Genomic DNA, 19,457 nt, shown 5'->3' on the forward strand with positions numbered 1-19,457 from the left:
GTATACAACACTAAAAGCATCTTCAGCTCTACTGGACCAGTAGGTGTAGGATTATAAATCAGTTTAAAAGAGAAACACGTCAGGTGGAGACTAATTTGGAGGCAAAGTCTGGGCAAAGTTGTCCTGTATAGAGGATATACTGGACGAAGGATGTTGAAGGAGGAGCTGCCGGGCAGAAGACTCATGAATGTAGTGAGGCAGGATATGCAGAACGTCCATGTGACAGAAGAGATGGAGACAGATGGTCTGCTGTGGCGACTCTTAAAAGGAGAGCAGAACAAAGAAGAAGATACGAGACATCTCATATGAGGCCTCCTTCCTCCTGTCTGTACATAGATGTGAGTATTAAGGTCTGTTGGTGAGGAAATGCTCTCCATTTCTATATGATTGAAGCCTGCAGCTGTGCAGTGGTCATTGGTTGTGGCAGCTTCTGATGACCTCATTAACCCAGCTTATGTCAGGCATATTCAGTAGCAGACATTATGGGAATGATGTTGGCAAAAGAGGTGTCTGGATGTGTTATGAATCCATAAAGACCAACATTACTATGTCAGTCATACCTGTTTTTGTAGTTAGTTTTGTCTCCTCAGTCAGTCACGTCTCCGTGTTTGTTTGTCTTTCTGTCTTCTGTAGGTTTGTGCCTGTGTTTCTGTGTTATTTATTTCCTGCTCCTGTTCTGTATTTCGTCCTACTTGCCTTATCTCGTTATCCCAGATTTGTTCCCACTGTGTCTCCCACCTGTTTCCTCTCCCCTCATTACCTGGTGTGTATTTGTTGTCTGAGTCTCCAGTCGTTCTTTGTCGTATTCTCCCTGAGGTTGTGTGCCCTGTGTGGTCTGTATTGTTTCCATAATGCCAGTTCCTGCCTAGTCTAAATTTTTCTTATTTTGTATTTTGCACAAGTTACAGCAATAAAGCTGTTTTTTGAGTCAAGGTTTGTTATCTGCCTCCTGCATTTGGATCCACAGTCTGCCTGTCACACAGCAACATATGACACAGACATGTATGCCAGGATCAACCATGACTGTAGTCAGCTTTAGTGATGTGTCGGTCGCAAACGAAATGGCTCTCAGAACCGAAGTGAACGATGCGAGCTGGCTCCTTATCGCGAGCTGTGGGGTTTTTTTTCTTTCTCACACCCTCTCTCTCACACTTTTTTCCGCTTCACTCAGCACGCGAGCCTTGTGCTTTGCGCTGGGAAGAGGGGGGAGGGGCAGTAGTTACACTCGCAGTAGCACAGGAACAGAGCGGGAGGGAGAGAGAGAGAAAGAGAGCCAGGGACAACAACGTCACATTAGAAAGGTATAGTAATCATCCACAACTATTTTCAGTTGCAGATGATAAAGGATTCAGAAAGTTTATTCATGCAGACCCATGTGACAGAGAATATCCATCTTCTTTTTGTTTTCATATTTTAATTTATATTTAATTGTGTTGTGGTTTGCAGTGTTTTGTGTTGTTTCACTTTAAATTTGTTTAAAAGGAAAAAGCTGAAAATTTAAATAGTTAAAAGTTGAACTGTGAATAGTTGGTTTTTGTATGATATGATTTATTTATTACATTTTATGTGGAGTGAATAAATAAAAGTATATTTAAGGTACCCTAGAGACAAAGCAAATACAAACTCCAAAACACGTACAAAACACAACAGAAGTGCTCCAGGATGCTAGGCGCAGTGTTGAGCTTTTGTTACCTAGTGGCTACACAAGCCAGCAAGTACCAACGACTGGATTTGGTGTGTGGCAGTAACAGGTAAATAAACTTTTTTTATTTATTTATTTGAATATATATATAGTGCTTGTGTATAAATACACAAACAATACACATATGCTTTCAATTGTGTAATTTAAGTGATCTAGGTAGCTCTGTTTTGGAAGTTCCGTTAACGCTAGAAAATTAACAAAACTAAATAACATATAAACTGTCGTTTATATGTGCCAGCAAATAGATACTTGAAATCCCGTTCCTATATTTTAACTTTCAGGTAAGCAGAAACAAATCTATTCACCTGCAGCAGCTTTCTAATGTCAAAATCTGCACGATTTGCATGATTCTGCACAAGTAAGATAATCTTTTATTCATTTTCCTGCTGGTTTCTGGTAAACACAGACTGCTGCTAAATGTTGAACAAAGCATTAGTTACTGCAGGCCAGCAGTACAGCATTTATATCCCTTGAACCCAAGAGCCATATCGCCTCAATATGGAGTCGACCTCAGTATTGTCAGGCTGTGCAGGAAGTAAACTTTTCTAATGTATTACTTTTACTGAGTGCGTGTGAAGAAGTCAGAAAAGGGTTTTTAGTATATTAAATTTCACACAAGTGAAAATAGGGCATGAAGTGACACAGTGTATGTGTGTCACAACCGGCTAAGAAATTATTTAAATTGTTGGATATGGTTTAAAAAAACATTTGACGATCTATGGATGCATCCCCACTGAAACCCAGCTGACAGAACAGCTGCTAAAATAACACTGAAATAAAAGACAATACAGGACTTTATACCCTTTATCCTTCTTGCATTTACCTAGCAAGAGACTTGGAAAATTTGCTTTGTGACATCAGTTATTTGTTAAATAGAAATCTGGTTACATGTGCATTTATTTCATTTTTTTTATTTTCAAGAAATTTTAGACTGCCTCCCAGCACTGCAAACATCTCCCACACAAACACTGTTTTCCTCACATTTAGTTTTCTTGGTATCTGGTGAGCCTGATCATGACTGCTGTGAGAGCTTCATATGTTCAATGAAAAGGCAAATGGATAAAAATGTATCAGACAAAAAGCCGAAACATTTTTTCACTATTACTGAATGAGCAAGTCAAGTATGTACGTACAAATCATAGTCCATGACGGAGATGTGCAGGCTGACGTGGTCCATACTGTCCGGTGGGATGTCAAAGATGATGGCCTCGTTGTAGGTGGGATTCAGGGTGTTCTTTTTAATGCTCGTCTTCTTCTTTTTCAAACGTCTCCCATCACAGATGAGCGACACTTTCACGTAGGGATCTGATAGGTGAGAGGAAAACAGGATAAACAAGGGCAGAAAATGTGACTTTATAGTTGAATATCATTACGTTTGGACAACTTCCAAGTTGTACGTCTCTTTCAGGAGCAGCCAGAGCAGCAATTATCCCCGAAAGCCTCTGGCAAATTTTAAAAACAACAAAGCTTCTGTGGTTACTTTGACTGCCAAAACATCTTCAAAGAAGTCCAATGAATACAGTGTTAATAGTCTTAACATGAAAGCAACGCTTGGGGAACCAGGAATCAGTAATGTGCATAAAGGTAGATGAGTGAATGTCTTATCTAACCAAAGACAAGAAGAGGCCATAGAAAACTGCTAAAAAGCATGACTGAGAGAGTCTCCTGAATGCTGATTTCAATTTTCATCTGTTAGTGATAAATCACTTTGCATGAGTTATTATGCTACACTAATCAGACGTAAGCCACCTTTAAAAAAAGCCCGAGCTTACAGCCCGATATGCTTAAAGGCACGGTTCAGTAAATCGAGATAATGGCAGTCAGCTAAATCCACGAAAACTCCAAGGATTAAAATTGCGAATAACATAAAAAAATTGAAATGTCATTTAAAACTGGAAGAAAATTACCACTTTCACTCCGAATTACACCTAAAGCCTGGCATTTAACGTGCAATAAATGTCACGTTTCATAAGTGGCATCGGTATCGTAGGGAACATGTTTAATAGAAAAGTGGAACAGCGGGACATTAAAATAAACACACCGCCTGAAACTATTTGCTGACATTGTCTTAATATTGCAAGTGCTGCTTATTAATATTTGCTGATATAAACAGAACGCAGCATTAGGGAGAGAGCTTTCCTTTGTTTATTTAATTTGACATGCTCACAATTGGATTCTCAAAGGAGCACCATTCATTTTGAGTCAGTGCATCTGAAAGTGCAGGCACAACACAACACACCTGAGTATCCAGTGATGTCCATGGCCTTTAGGTTCCTGCACTTGATGACAGTAAGTGTGAGTCTGCCTGCAGTGGGCAGGTAGCATAGTGAAAACATGATCTCTCCAAGGTCGACACTTTCCTGCGGGAAAACAAACACGAGCACAGATGAAAAAAAAAAAGAATCTCTTTTAGTTTCACATTGACATTCAGCCCGGTGCTTCGATTCAGGGAGAAGTGATGTACAATAAGTGTATTGTCTCTTACTGAAGGTTTGTTTCTGGGATCAATGCTTATATTTTGTTTAAAGTCGGCTCTTTGTAACCACTACAGCACTTACTGCATAATGCACTATTGGGTTATCTGTTCTGAAGATTCTGAAGATATCTGATGCCCCGATTAGTCTCACAGCTGAGACTAGCGATCTATTTAGAGCACAGATTACACATGAAGATGCATTAAAGAGTCAATTTGATGCAAAATAATGCAACATTTCCCCTCATTGGTACCAAAACACAGCTGCATTGTGCTCCTGTTCTTAGATCTCTGCACCATCCATTTCAGGCTTAATGCAGCATATACTTTTATCATAAAGTACACTGCAGTTTGGAGGGTTGCCTGCATTTTCTTTAGAGTTCCTCTGTCTTTAAGATGAGATTTCTTTGTTAGACTGAGGTAGCAGAGAGATGTGAGGATATGAAACTGCAGCTGGATTTGAAACAAGGACAGCACTGCCCAAGAGGGAACTGTAAGCACTAGCAAGGAACCTTAAACATTAATTTGCATGACGGAAGAAGCTAATAATTTCTAGACAGATACATAATACTATACATTTCTTAATTGATTGTTACATTATAAAAGAGCTTACTTAGACTCTACAGCCACCTTGAAGTCTAATTGCAATCCGTGTCAATGTTGAATCGCTTGCCATGGTTCTATATTCCTCTGCATACATTTTACACTACTCAAGCAGTTATTCGAGGCCAAAAAGGTCCACCCTGCATTAAGTTTAAGGCCAGACATCTCTAAAGGAGATGTTAGTGGAACTTCAAAAAGCCTTTGATTAGTTTCTGACTTTGCATTTGCAAACGATTATGAGAAAAACAGTTATGAATTATTAAGTGAATGGAAACCCAGAAAGCAGAAAACATGTCGTCTGTATTTTGCACGACTTGTTCATCATTTTGAAATGTTTACATCTGTACAATTATAGAAAAATCCAGTACACATTTACTGTATCTGACATGTGCAAAGAGATTCTTGGCTCTTTTATTTTTGGTGTAAAGAGTGGGACTCCACCCAACATTGAGGCAATGCCACAGGTTCACAAGGAGACAAATTAATTTGAGAGTCAAGTGCATTTTTCTATAAAATTAGTTAAACAGATTAGATTTGACCCGTTTTCTGTTCATCTGTAGATGTAGATCTCATTTCCAGTGTTTTATTATGTGCACCAGAAGGTGCTAATGTTTCAGAATTATATTACTCTAATGTTTGGTATGACCTTACCAGCTGGTAGTTGGATTCATCTGTGTCCAATCAAAGCCTAAGTTATTAACAATGTCACCCGTAGAGTGAGCCACATATGGGGTGACTAATGGTGCATGGCTCATTTTACACTGAGGAAAGCACAACACAGACTGAAATATTTGCACTTTTTGCAAATGTTTTTTTTTGTTTGCTTCAATGGACCTGAAATATATGAAAAAGAAATATTTAAAATCCAGACTGGTGTTTGAACTCCTTTCTTGTTCTCTTTGTCAGTCTTCTCTTTGTGCACCACAACATTTTATCAGTTTCAGCTAAGACTTATGGAATTATGACTAGTTACCTCCACCAAGGAAGTTGTTTATTATAGTCTGTGGTAGATTCTGCCTGTAACCACAATAACTAAAAAGTTTTAAATGATTTCTAATAAAACTTTGAAGGGGGGTAGAGTCGATTAAAATTTGGCTTACATCCACCAAGGTCATCAAGGTGAACATATCGACTTATTGGTCAAAAAACTGACAAAAAGCCTTATAACACTGAAATATAAGTCTTACAAGTGTGGTGTGTTTTAATATTAATACAATATATAGAAAGTACCATATCACATTTGACCACTGATCTCTTCTTAAAGTTCAACAGATTGATCTAAAGGTCAAAGTGATAATTATATTTTAATTATAAAGCATAATTTATAATTAAAGCATAATTATGCTTTAATTGAGGCATATATGCCTATATATGCAAATATAGGCATATAGGCATATATGCCGTTGTTTGTATTGACGACATATAGGCATAGAGGATGATATATAACATTACCTTGGACCTTTGACCTCTTCCTAAATGTCAAATACGATTTCCTAAAAAAATCTCCTTCATCTTTGAAACTATTACTCACTTTTACATTTTGCATGTGCCTTTCTTTCAAGCTGACCCAAAAATTTGTTGTATTTTTAAATAAAGTTATGGTGGGGCGTGGTCTGCAGCGTGGCTGCAAGGGAGGCGGACGCACCTGGACATGGAAACTTGGTCGGTTATTACAGTGGTGCCAAAACCCAGGATTGGGCACGACAGACCCGACAAAGTTTCCATGCTTTTCAGCATACTTCTTTTATTTATGGTTGCTGTTACAAACACAGCTGCAGCTTTTCAGCTCGCAACCAAACACACACATGAACAACAACACAAACTCAGGACCCAATATAGACTTTAAAGCCGGCGAGGCGTGATTGCGGATGCCATCCAGGAGTGTCCGCCTCCCTCGCAGCCACGCCTCAGACCACGCCCCATCACAAAAGTATTGTTAGAAGCTGCCTATTTAATACATGTGGTCAGAGGCTGAATATGTTGCAAAGAGTACCAAAATGTGACAACAAGATAAACAGCTAAATGAAGTTACAGACACATGCGACCATATTTGGAGGAGCATGCACAGACGATCTCACTCTTGCACTGATGTAGGAAGTAGCAATGTGTCATGCATCTATATGTTTTTAATGAATGTATAGTTTATGTTTTGGATCATAGCTGTGACCTGATCACCGTCATTCCCCTCCATAGACATCCATCATCAGAGTTGTTGTCTGGTATCAACGCCAACAGAAGACAAGTATTTACTTTGCAATGATGCCAAAGAGAATTTAATCTTTCACCGCTGTCAGAATTTAGATGTTTCCAGTTCATTGCCAGTGGCAATACATTAAAACAGAGTACATCCAATTCACATATTAGGGCTCCAATGAAATGTAACCCAATTACACACGCGATCAAAGTGTGAATCAGTCTTAAAAACAGGTTTGTACCAATAAGAGCTCTCATAGTCGAAAACTTTCTAAGCACAGCTGACAGTCCTGCGTTGAGTCCCTGCTGAGCTAATAGTCTCAAGAAGAATGAGTGTCCTGTTATCTGTCCAATGTGAGTTATTAGCCAAAAGAGTATTAAGGTTACACAGACCCCTAATCACCCTGAATGAGCTCAGTGAGAACTGCACTGATTGGCAAATCCCAACACGTCTGTCTGAGCGCTGCAGTCTTAACGTCTCCTCAGACATACAGCTGAGATTTGGCTTTCTGCGCTGCCGATGTGAGGGATTTTGTTTGAAGGGTGTGAAGGTTGAGCCATAATGTGAGAACACAGCAGAAATGTCAGACGTTGTAAAAGCATAAAGTGACACTTTGATTGTTCTTGTAGAAATGCAGGCTGTTTTGGTGCCAGTCAGTAACATCTGCACTGCATTAATCATTTCTCAGGCGTGTTTTGGCACTTTAAGTCCAAGTGTCTCTTTAGTGCACATTAACTTCTCTAAAGAACAATTGGATGGATAGCCTTAAAGTTTTTTTCATGCGATCAATCAAAAAACTGTTTAGATGTTTTGCTCAAAGCGAAAAGCCTCATGATGGCCGGATGAAAAGAAGGGAAATCACCACTGATTTGAAGGCCTAGAATGATCCCAGTGATTACTGAACTTTCCATTTTAGGTCAGTGCTTTGGTCTATGAGACTGCACTCTGAGACTTGGCGCTAATTGGCAAATGATAAGATGTTAAACTAGAGCACTCGGTTAAAGTTGTTTTGACATGTGTAATGGAGAACTCAACTTTTATAGATCACCCAGATGAGCATATCAGAAACCAAATATCCACTTCAGTCAGACTCAACACGCCAGCTCCCTGGTATAAAATCAGACTGAGCTTCTAGGTACAGAACTGTTAAAAGGTATTGACTGTTTTCTTATTTATTTGCACATTTGTGACACTTAAATGCTTCAGATTATCAAATACTGCTAGCAGATCTATTGAATCAAGTAATGACTTGAATAGAATCTGTCTGACAAAGTGATGTAGTCTTAAAGATCTCAAAAAGCTACACATCATCCAAAGAAGCAGCTTAGAAACAGAGTAACTGACATCTATCAGTCAGGAAAGACTTATAAGGCTACTTCTAAGGCTGTGGGACACCAGCAAGCCACGGTGAGAACTATTAACCACAAACTGGGAAAATGCAATGCGAATTGTCTGAAGAATTCACAACAAGTCAGGGTGCATACCTATGTTCATCATGCTCAGCCTCCTTCAGCTCCACCTCTAGATTAAACCAAATGAATTTTTTTAGCAATGCAAACATGTCTGACACCAGTGTTGGGGAGCAACGGAATACATGTCCCGGTGTTATGTATTTAAAATGCAAAAACTGTATTCTGTTACAGTTACCACTTAAATAGGTGATAACTAGAATACAGTTACTTTGTTGAAATAAATGGGTTACATGGCAGTCTTTTCTCGTTTCATATGTTAGGCAATCCCCTCTCTAATTTTGGTAATTCACACTTTGCCAGAAACCCAAACAAAAAATAAGAGGCTCTAATCTAAGCGTCCTGTTAATGTTGGTGGCGTCAGTTATACAATGGACCTGGAGCCAGTACAGCAGAGCCAGCAGTGCACAGGCAGGAATGCGTTTCCGACACCACTTCACATTTAAAGAAGAAAGGGATGCATGCTCTGTTTACCAGCAACCAAGCTGCTCTCAGCAAAAGACCACCTCAGACCTAAAGAAACATCTGGAAGTAAGTTCTTTAAAAAAAAAAAACTAACATTAGCCAACTGCAACTACCTTGTTTTAGTTGTGATAGCCAATTTGATTATGTTCCACTTCAGTATCTTCAATATACTATTGCTGTGTGGTTTATTACTATTAATGAAGGCTGCATTACAACCTGCTAGCTGCAAATAATCATGTGCAGTTCAGAAAGCTGACAGAAAGAACACATATTACTGATACAGAAATAGTTTTCTATACAAGATCACTGCAAAAAGTGCAGCCTTACCTAATGTCCACCCATCCTAATCTTACTCATTTTATGTTAAGATTGAAAAAATCTATCTGGTTTTGCTTTCAGAACTGCACGATTATTTGAAGCTAGCTGGTTGTTAATGCTATCCATCAAGTCTAACAGTCTGCAGTCTGTGAAGTAACCTCAGCTAACACCAGCTAACAATGTTAGCTCAGTAATAGTAATAGTAATAAATCACACAGCAATAGTACATTCATGTAGTTGTATAAAGCATGACAAGTAATCCAAAGTATTCAGAATATGTTACTCACATTGAGTAACGTAGCGGAATATGTTACAAACTACATTTTGGGTCATGTATTCTGTGACGTGTAGTGGAATACATTTTTAAAGTAACGTTTCCAATACTGTCTGACACAGACAATCTCCCAAGCCTGGACTTGATTCTGGTCACTGCAAAAGCAGCTTTGACGATAATTACTATGCATCTTCACTCTTGATGCTCTGCTGAACTGCAGGACCTGACCCTATATTTTACCGAAATCCAAAATGGACTACAAGTTGGACCCACTTTTTTGCCTTCAGAACTGCCTTAATTCTCCATGGCATAGATGTGTGTTCTTCAGCCTACCTTGGTTTTAACAAGTGGTTATTTAAGTTACTCTTGCCTTCCTATAAGCTCAACACAGTCTAGCTATTCTCATCTGACCTCTTGCATCAGAGAACTGCTGCTCAATAGATATTTTCTCTTTCTCAAACTACTGTCTGTAGACCCCGTGTGGGAAAATCCCAGTAGATCAGCAATCAATCACACCACATTCAAATCCATAAAATTATCTTTCTTTTCCATTCTGAAGTTTCATTTAAAGTTCCACCAGGTGAACTTCAATATGTCTACATGCCTAAATGTCTAAGTTGCCAGTGAGTGTAGTCTTGTGCTTTTACTTGCTGTCTTGTTGTTCTCTCATTTCTCCTCTTTTCTCTCTTTCACCTCAACCACCAAAAGGTCAGCTCTTAGGGGTTGAGGCATGTGGCTGCCTCTCTCTGAGCCTATTTCAAGGCTTTCCCTGTTAAAAGTGAGGACTTCCTTCTTACCTTTGCCATTTGCTAGCTCACAGGGGATTCTCGGATCAATGGAGTCCCTCATGTAATATTGTACAGTCATTACTTTGCTATATAAAGCACAGTGTTGTGGTAATATAAAAATAAAACTGAATTGAGGCTAAATAATTTAAACAACTTTCTTGTCATATTCTACCATAACGATGTTTTATTAGAACGAATTTGGCTTTCAGTCCCAGTCAGAGCTAATAAATAATGCTACTTATCAGCCCTTTAAAGACCTTCCCAGAATAGCTACACTGAACACACATGAGAAATAGTCTGAAGTGACTAAGTATCTGGTCTCCTCTGGATTCTTTATAAAAGTCACGCTTGTGGGTTGATGTTATTGATGACTATCACTCATTGATCTGTGAAGAGAGAAGAGCTGCTGGTTATTTTTTGTTGCTGTGCCTCACTCTGCTCAATACTGCTGTCTTTTCCGCTCATTAAGCTGCAGAGTGTTGTACACAGTCTCACATCGAACACTACATCATACTGTATTTGTTTTCTGTTTTAACTAAACCCTCGCACCATCTGTGCCTTCTTTATGTTGCCAATCTGGAATTTAATACGAGCAAGGGATTTTGTCGTAAAATCATTTGGTGGTTCAATAAAGTTTGTTTGCCAAGGAGAAGGCTCCTTGCTTTTCTGCCCACTAAGCAATAATGTTGAGATTACTGAACAACCCCTGAAGAAGTCCAACCAGAGTGGGGGTGGGGCTTATGATTAAGGGTCCGAGGCACCTAAGACAAACAATTTGTTCCTAAAAATGGCCCCTGGACGTTGTCAACAAGTAACAAAGTCAATAGAAAAATGCCTGCATGAGTGTGCAGTGAGTCAAAAATATTCTTTTATGGCTTTACATAAATTTTTATTCTTCAATTTGAAGCTCAAGGATCTGCTGGGGAATAATGATTTCTTGCTGCTAATTTATGTATTAGCCCTAAATGTAGTGAGGTTTTAAGCATTCTGGGCCATATTTGCCAGCGGTGGTGGAGCATGACCACAAATACAGAGAGCTTCTCAAGGAAATCAGATCGTTTGTTTTGATGGAGCACTGAGGTGAAATACGAGCATCCAGAAGCCGGTAGTGCGTTTCATTTTAAATTCTATCATTTTTCCATTTTACATTTGCATCTAGATTGAACTGTGATGAAGATTTAAAATTAAAAAAAGATTTGATGTAGTCACAGTTGTATTATATTTTACTTTATAAATGCCACAGTGCCAGTAATTTGAACTAAGGGAGATATATATGTAAATATTACTAAGAAGAATCCACTAGATCAGGGGTGTCCAACTCCAGTGCTCTAGAGCCCGTGTCCTGGAGGTTCAACCTGGGTCAACACACCTGAATCAAATGATTAGTTCATTACCAGGCCTCTGGAGAACTTCAAGACATGTTGAGGAGGAAATTTAGCCATTTAAATCATCTGTGTTGGGTCAAGGACACATCTAAAACTTGCAGGACACCGGCCCTTGAGGCCTGGAGTTGGACACCCCTGCACTAGATAGACTGTGCCCTCATTCACTATGTCCTACATTGTCATCATGATTTTCATGTCCATGTCCAAATGGATACTCAGGTAGGCTGTAGCATTTAAATAATCCTCAGTTGGTACTAAGCAGCCCAAAATATTGCCCACACCACTGCACCACCAGTTGCCTGAATTCTTTGTGAAACACTCAGCCTGTCTGGCACCAACAACCACATTACAAACTCATCTTTCTTCCAAATTTTAATGCTCATTTTTAATTTCAACAGGTCATCTTCCTTTGTCTACATTCCTAAATGTATTAATTTGCTGACTTGTTACTGGCTGATTAGATATTTGCATTGATAAGCAAGTGAGCAAGTTTATCAAATGAAGTGGGCAGTGAATGTTTAAATAAACTAAAGGATGTGTATCTCTCTGTCAGACTCTTTAATATCACATCACTTTCATTTACTTGTTACTCATTTGACTTAGACTCTAGTAGAAAAGTTGAAAAAGTTAATAGACTCTTACACTGGTGGCATACTGGATGTCCATCCATATGTTTGTCTCCCTGGAGAGGTCTGACGTCTCAAACAAGTTTTCCATCACCACCTCACCAATCATATCATGCCGTGAAAATCGATCAAAGTCAAAAACACTCATATGGAGCTTTCTAGCGCCCAGCTCATCATAAGGCACAGGAAACTGGAAGCTCTCACTGAATGTGGGGTTGAGTGTCTTCCGGTGGACGCGAGTCTGGAACTTCTTGCGGTCGGGCAGCAGGTAGACCTTCACATAAGGGTCAGATGTGCCACATAAGTCCTTGGCTGGCAGGTCTACTGCCTTGAGGATGTTGACAAGGAGAGACTCATTTTCATAGTCATACTTGAGGGAGAAGTTAATCTTGCCACAGTTTTTGCTGCTGTCGTTGGATGAGTCCTCTGATTCTGGGACCTTCTGTTGGTAGAGCTCTGGCTGGATTCGACCGATGCTAGTGGGCTTTTCATCCTTGTCCACCATGTAGTCATTTCCTAGGTCTAGACTGCCTACCTGCATCTGCCTGGGCAGGTGTCTTTTGAATGAGTTGTGCCTACAAGGACAGAAAGGAGAAGAATAAAACAAGTGGAAAGGAATAGCTACAGTTTGAGCTGTGGTGAAACGATAACATATTCTCATTTTCAACTAGTCACAGACTGACATTTTGTGAGGAAAGTCTTCCTGTAATTTAATACAAAAATAACCAGTTTAACATTTCACAATGTAATGAAAAATGGCAGCCTGCAAAAATCCAGTAAAGGAAGATGGGACTGCGGATAGTAAAGTGACAACACCTCCAACCAGAAGACAAAAATAACAGTAATTAGTCATTTGCAGGACTGCTTTTTGACAATTGATATTACTTTTGTTTTTGACATTACTATCTTTTTTTTGTTTAGTTAGGTTTAGATATTAAAACTATGAAATCAGGTTTAGAATATTAAATATTTAAAATTTTGCCTTCTCTAGGACAAGCACATATTAAAAGGTCTTTCACGTGAATATGGTTTCTCTGACATTTCCTTGGTTTTCCTAATTTCAAAGGATACAGGCTCGCCTTGTCATGACATTTATTTCCGTTCCAAAGTGAACACTATCCGACTAACATGCAGGTTTAAAAAATGACAAGACTCAGTGCTTTTTAATGTGATGTCTATGACTGTTCGGCATCCGACTCTGAACTAAACTAGTGTTGGCACAATACAACCAAATGTATCACGTTATGTCTTCTGTTATAGTGGCGGTTGATCAAAGTTAATTCTTGCCTTAAAAAAAAAGGCTGTGACCTGTATTTCTGTTGTATGGTGCTATCCCTATCCCTGACACCTGTTGGGAAAATTTGAACAGGAAGTGTAAAAAGTTAAAGTTAAATGTACTGTGACAGCTCAGTGAGCCCCAGTGGTGTGAACATAAATTCTTATCCTTTAAAAATGATCCTGTCTGTCTTTTTATTGGTTTCTTTGTCTGCCAACCCCTCCTAAACCATCAGGAGTTGTCATTAAGTTGACCTGAAAGCTACATGAACACTGGAAGAAATTCACTTGTCAAGCATCAGTTTGACAGCTGCTCATTCCAGTTGCCTAGGTAACCCTCTAATGTATTTAGTAACAGGCCACATGTCAATCACTGGTATCCTATGTTGTTGCTGGTGGTCGTTTCAATTGTTTACCTGGAAGATGATCAAAGTTTATCCCGGGTTTTACCTACTTTGCCTATAGTAACCCGAGGGTTCTTATCTACATCAGATATATTGATGTCATTACGTTCCCTAGTAATCTCCCATCAACTGGCAAAAGTTACTTGGTTTTAGCATTTATGTACCTATAACATCCTATGAAAGCATCTTATAATTTTAATTTCATGACAATAAAATTTAATTTATATCCATATCCATGAAAGCAAAATTATACATGCCTAGCAACCACCTAGCAACGAGGTAAAATGACCGTTTTAAAAAAAAAAAAAAAAGCCTTTCTCAATGTGAGTGATTGTCTTTTTGCATAAATAGGCCGTACAATACTATACCATGGCCATGTATTAGTATGCATAATAGCTATAATAAATCATTGATGTTAACTAAGTGGTAACGTGGACTTGTGCTTGTAAAGCTGCAAGTAATCTCTTCAAACTGTGTTATATTTATACTTCTGAAGAAAGTCTTATAGACAGTAATTTTAAGCTGGAGAGAGGTGCCTCTGAGGCAGAGTTCAGTATTCTTCAATGTTATTTATAATTTACTGTGGAGGTATTACATTACTTAGAAAATGTTAATCCTTATATGTAGCAGTAACTTCCCCCTGGTTTACACACTTTATTCCACGTTAGATAACACCATGTCTTGAATTCAGCTTACACATAATCCTCCACATATGCACACATATTATAAATAACCACATGAGACAGTCTCATGTGTCATCAGATTTGCATGCACATGCATGTATGTGACTGACCGAGTGGAGGAAGCTGGTTCAGTTGTTTGCCTTTGCATGCGTTGTGTGCGGCGCAGGAAATGCTCCCTCATGGAGAGTTGCACATCAGTGGGGATGTCAGGAGAGGTATGGCTTATCTTCACCGCAGCCTCCAGGAAACCAATCGAGCCCATGGGGTCCTTCACCTTCTCTGTTGCCATGGTGACTGGCGTCTGCTGGGGGCTGGGTAACGGGAGTGGCGGCTGAAGCGGGCAGTGCTGTGGGCCACGGGCCGGGCTGAGGGATGGACTGAGAAAGGGGGCCTTAGTCCGCCAAGGCACCCAGCACAGCTTCCAGGAGACAAATGTAAGAAGTCCCAGGAATGCCAGGCCACAGACCACAAACACACCGAGCAGGAGGCCAAAAGTAGCGTCTGGTAATGAGCCACGGGGGCCAGAAACAGAGGATCATACAATATGGATAAACAGATGGTGATCACAAGGGTGAGAGGGGACAGAGGACACAGAGAAAGAGAAAGAGTCGGTTAGGACATGATTTTTCAAAAGGCCTGGTGCTAAATCTGATTTTAATGTAAGACTAAGGACAGTAAGCAAGCACTACAAGATTCATAAATATTAAAGTAACCTCCATTTGTCTTCCTTTGGGTCAACAGATAAGAGAAGCATGGTAGTGTAAACGGAATTTAAATGTGTGCATGTGTGTAGTGTGAATTCATACGGGGATAATTTTCTATGACACTACACTCACCCTAGTGGTAAAAGTAATTATAGCCTGACAGATGATAGTAAAAAAAAAACCAAAACAAACAATGTAAAGTGTTTACATTTGTAAAAAGGCTCATGAAAAAGGACCACGGTGCCAGGAGCCTTCCACTGGGATTCTCATCATGAAGCAGATAAAGCAGCCGGGCACAGTCAAACTCATTTATTTTATGGTATGAAAATGCTTTCCGGGGAACAAGCAGCATACAAAAAGCTGGAGATGTACCAAGAATGCTGACAAGCACTCTGCAAGGATTCACAGGGACCATAGGGGGGAAAAAATTACTAAACACAGGAAACATACAGGCTGCATCTCTCAAATTTCCCTTTGGGGCATCTTTCTTATAGTAATTATATCTCACTATATGACGCTTGGAGTGTCTTCCACATGCTTCGACAGGGATTGCTTTCAATTCTCCAATCTTTGCCTGAGTGTTCTTTTCCATGCACTGTGATTGCTCAGATTTAGCCGCAATAACTCGTGCCATGGAGCATCTCATGGCCTCTCAGAGGATCCTCTAACCCCCCTCTTCTCTCGACATAACACCACAGAGATCAGCGGCAATACGCACTCGGTTTACTATTTGATATTTACCCAGCTCAACCTTTCCTATAAGAAACCTGAGGCGTTTGAAGCTCTGTTTACTCAGGGTTTTAAGTTTAGAGACCATATTTAATATGCAAATAGTAATCAGGCAGCTAATGTGCTATATTTAATAGCAGTCAGCAGTCTGTATTTTTATGCTGTTTTGAATAATTTTAGCTTATAGGTTTATTTAAACGATTTAAAAACAATTTTGTGTCAGTGTCCATTTATCATTTCCCCTGCATCGCTGTCTGGTGCTTTTACTCCATGTCCTTGTCTTTTTCCTCCTTAGAGATGGTTGGCCCTGCCTTTACTGGTTCCTTGTTAACTTATCAGTTCCTCCTGTGTATTTAAAATCTTGTCTTTACCTCTTTCAGTTTCTACTCTTCCCACTTATCTGTTCTCCTTCCTTTTAACTCTCTGCTGACTCCCACTGAATACCTTCTTGTATCTTTGAGTTGTTCTCTAAAATGTGGCTGTTTAGTTCTGGTTTTCATTATACAATGATATCACATATTGGTTTGTGAAGTCCCATTTTGGAGCCTTGAGCTGCTGGCCATGAGAAAGAATGCAGATTTAAGACACTTTACACATTATCTTCACTTTTCAGACTTCGAGGCCAGTTCAGTATTTATGTACACAGTATATACATTTTATGGTTCACCCCTATGTGGGTTTAATTTCTGCATACACTCACCTTACCTGCTGATCCTTATAAGCCGTGTATAAAAATACAAGTATTATTTATTTATGTCTGTGAAGGTTCTCAGTCATCCAGGTCATCGTAGTCAAAGGAGCTTGCAAAGAAAAGCATCTGGACTTCTTTAAGTTACTTGAAGACGTTTCACCTCTCATCCAAGAAGCTTCTTCAGTTCTAAGGTCAAAAGGTGGAGAGTCCCAGATATAAGCCTAGTGGGAGTATCCCCCCACAGAGGGACAAAAGGACCCCCTGATGATCCTCTAATCGCCTGAACTCACCCGAAACTCTGGCTGATTGGGACCCACACCGAGTTTCACACCTTGGCTCAGGCGATTAGAGGATCATCAGGGGGTCCTTTTGTCCCTCTGTGGGGGGACACTCCCACTAGGTTTAAATCTGGGACTCCCCACCATTTGACCTTAGAACTGAAGAAGCCTCTCGGATGAGAGGTGAAACATCTTCAAGCAACTTAAAGAAGTCCAGACGCTTTTCTTTGCAAGCTCCTTTGACTATTATTTGTTTATTATCAGTTATTATCAGTTACTTCATAAACCTCTTTGATTTCTTTTAAATAAGCTTTAAAGTTTACAATTGTTTTAAGAAACGTGGAACTTTAATATTTATCTCTAAAATACATTAGAATTAAAGTATAAAGTTACAAAGAATTAAAATGCTTGAAAATAGCTTCTGGTTTTTTACGTCATGTTTCATTTTTTACTTGTCCAAAGTGTTATGGAAAAAAAATCCCTAGAATCTGCAACCCCCCTTTTTGCACAAATTAAGAGCTTTGATGTTTAAAATTTCAAACTAAATGGAGAGTCCACTAAGAAGAATTTATAGCTTAGCCAAGCAGCGGTCTGGATTTCAAGTCTGGAGGATTTATGCCTGAAGAGGATTTCTTGGCTGTCCACAGCCCTGGCCTCTCTATGTCATCTGAAATTTCACACAGCTCCCCACAAAGCTTCATCTCAGCTGGACAGTCGTTTGCCGAGTCTTCATCCCCCGTCACGGCAAATTGAAGCTGACCCTGCGCCGTGCAGTGAGATGTGCTGCTGCATGTCTGTCCTGACGATATTTCGCTGCAAAATACGTTGACAGGTAAGAAATTTCATTTGAACATGTTTACTCTGGTTTGTTTTTAACTTTTCCACTGCAGCAACACATCTTCAAACACAGGTTGACATTTGAGTCGGTGCCCAGCTCCATCTCCATGTTTGTGGGATGTTCAGAGCCTTAGTCATGTTGGTATTGATGAATTTTGGCACTCCATTTATTGCATTTAATACAAAATCGTGCACTAAATTTTAGAGCTTTGGGGGATGTAAATAGGAAGTCAATATTTCCTGGTTTTAATATATTGCTTTATATTTAAACCTTTATTCATGTTTGTGTTTTTGTAATTTGACATTAAAGCTATGGGGAATGAGCTGATAACGATTAGGTTTTATTCGAATTATCTGACATTAAATAAAATGCATAAAAACATCATGGCTTAGAGTCAGGTTTCAGGGTTACAAGAAGTTTATATTGTGTCATATTTGATAAGTTTAACCTCTTAAGCCCCAAGCCTACCTGATCTCCTGCTTTTTGCCCCCGTATCAGGGGGCGTTGGGGCTTAAGAGGTTAAGGGTTTTCAGTTATGATGAAATACAAATATAAAATGCCCTCTGGAAGGGAAAGTCACACTAACTCCAAATTCAGTTCAGTCCCCTCAACACACTTTCACTCCATTTACATGTTTGCATGGAGGATTCATCACATTAAGTGCTTTTCAGACCAAATAGCCTAAAGTGGAAGTGGGTTATAAAGCCCTCCAACACACAGAGTCTAAGCTTACTAACTACTGTGGGAAGCACAGTAGTACAAAGCATTTGACTATTTCAAGAGTGTCAGCAATAAACAAAAAGAAATGCACAGTTTTTGTATATTTTAGATAATAAATTCCAATATTGACAAGAAATACCAATATATGAATATAGAAAAATAGGCTAATTAAAGAAAATGATAAAAACATCCAAATGAAACTGAATCGAGGGACATCTTCTAATAAGTGGTAGACATGATCTTAGTATGCTGATTACAAGGTCATCTCCAATCTTGCTGCTGTATTTCTACAACCACCTTACTTAAGAGACCCCTCATAAGCCTCAAGTGTGACTCCACACACTAACGGAGTGAGAGGGAGTAAGGGTCTGACTAGAATTAGGCTTAAATAAGTGTATATCATGCCTGTGGGCTCTGATTTGATATAAGGTTTGAGTATGTATTTTTATACTGCAGCTCCAAGTACTGACCATGTTGATAAGGGGGTCTGTAAGGCACACACAACATCTAAAAGTGAGCCTCGCTGTTTGAAAAACTCTTCACTGAAGTACTACTCAAGGTGACTTGTGTAAACACGCAGGCAGACTCAAGTATTCTAAAGTTCACATTTTCAACTCTGGAGAGAGAACTACATGAGAAACTCTAAGCGATACTTGAATCAACCACACTTTAGACAAACACAGACAACCCTTCTTTGAGGAACTGGCAAAAGATAGACGTTTATCCAGTCGGCATCTATTAACGTTTGCCCAGGTCGCACGCTGGCTCTGTTAATTTTGCTCACAGAGGTAGATTCAAATCAAGACAAGTACATCAATACAAAAATTCACACGATTGT

At 39.4% G+C, this 19,457-nt stretch overlaps 1 protein-coding gene across 1 annotated transcript in view; it reads right to left on the minus strand.

Annotated features, from left to right (window-relative positions):
- Positions 1-19,457, minus strand: part of syt6a (synaptotagmin VIa) — an 81,857-nt gene that overhangs the window by 9,189 nt on the left and 53,211 nt on the right. The window contains exons 2-5 of the mRNA XM_006794027.3: positions 14,770-15,160; positions 12,314-12,872; positions 3,942-4,062; positions 2,836-3,007 (exon numbers count right to left, since the gene is read on the minus strand). Of these exons, the coding sequence (XP_006794090.1) occupies positions 2,836-3,007; positions 3,942-4,062; positions 12,314-12,872; positions 14,770-15,160 (1,243 nt within the window). The remainder of the gene's footprint in view (positions 1-2,835; positions 3,008-3,941; positions 4,063-12,313; positions 12,873-14,769; positions 15,161-19,457) is intronic.

The sequence above is a fragment of the Neolamprologus brichardi genome, chromosome 20 (genome assembly GCF_056152115.1).
Source record: "Neolamprologus brichardi isolate AB-2024 chromosome 20, ASM5615211v1, whole genome shotgun sequence".
In the NCBI taxonomy this organism is placed as follows: Eukaryota; Metazoa; Chordata; class Actinopteri; order Cichliformes; family Cichlidae; genus Neolamprologus; species Neolamprologus brichardi.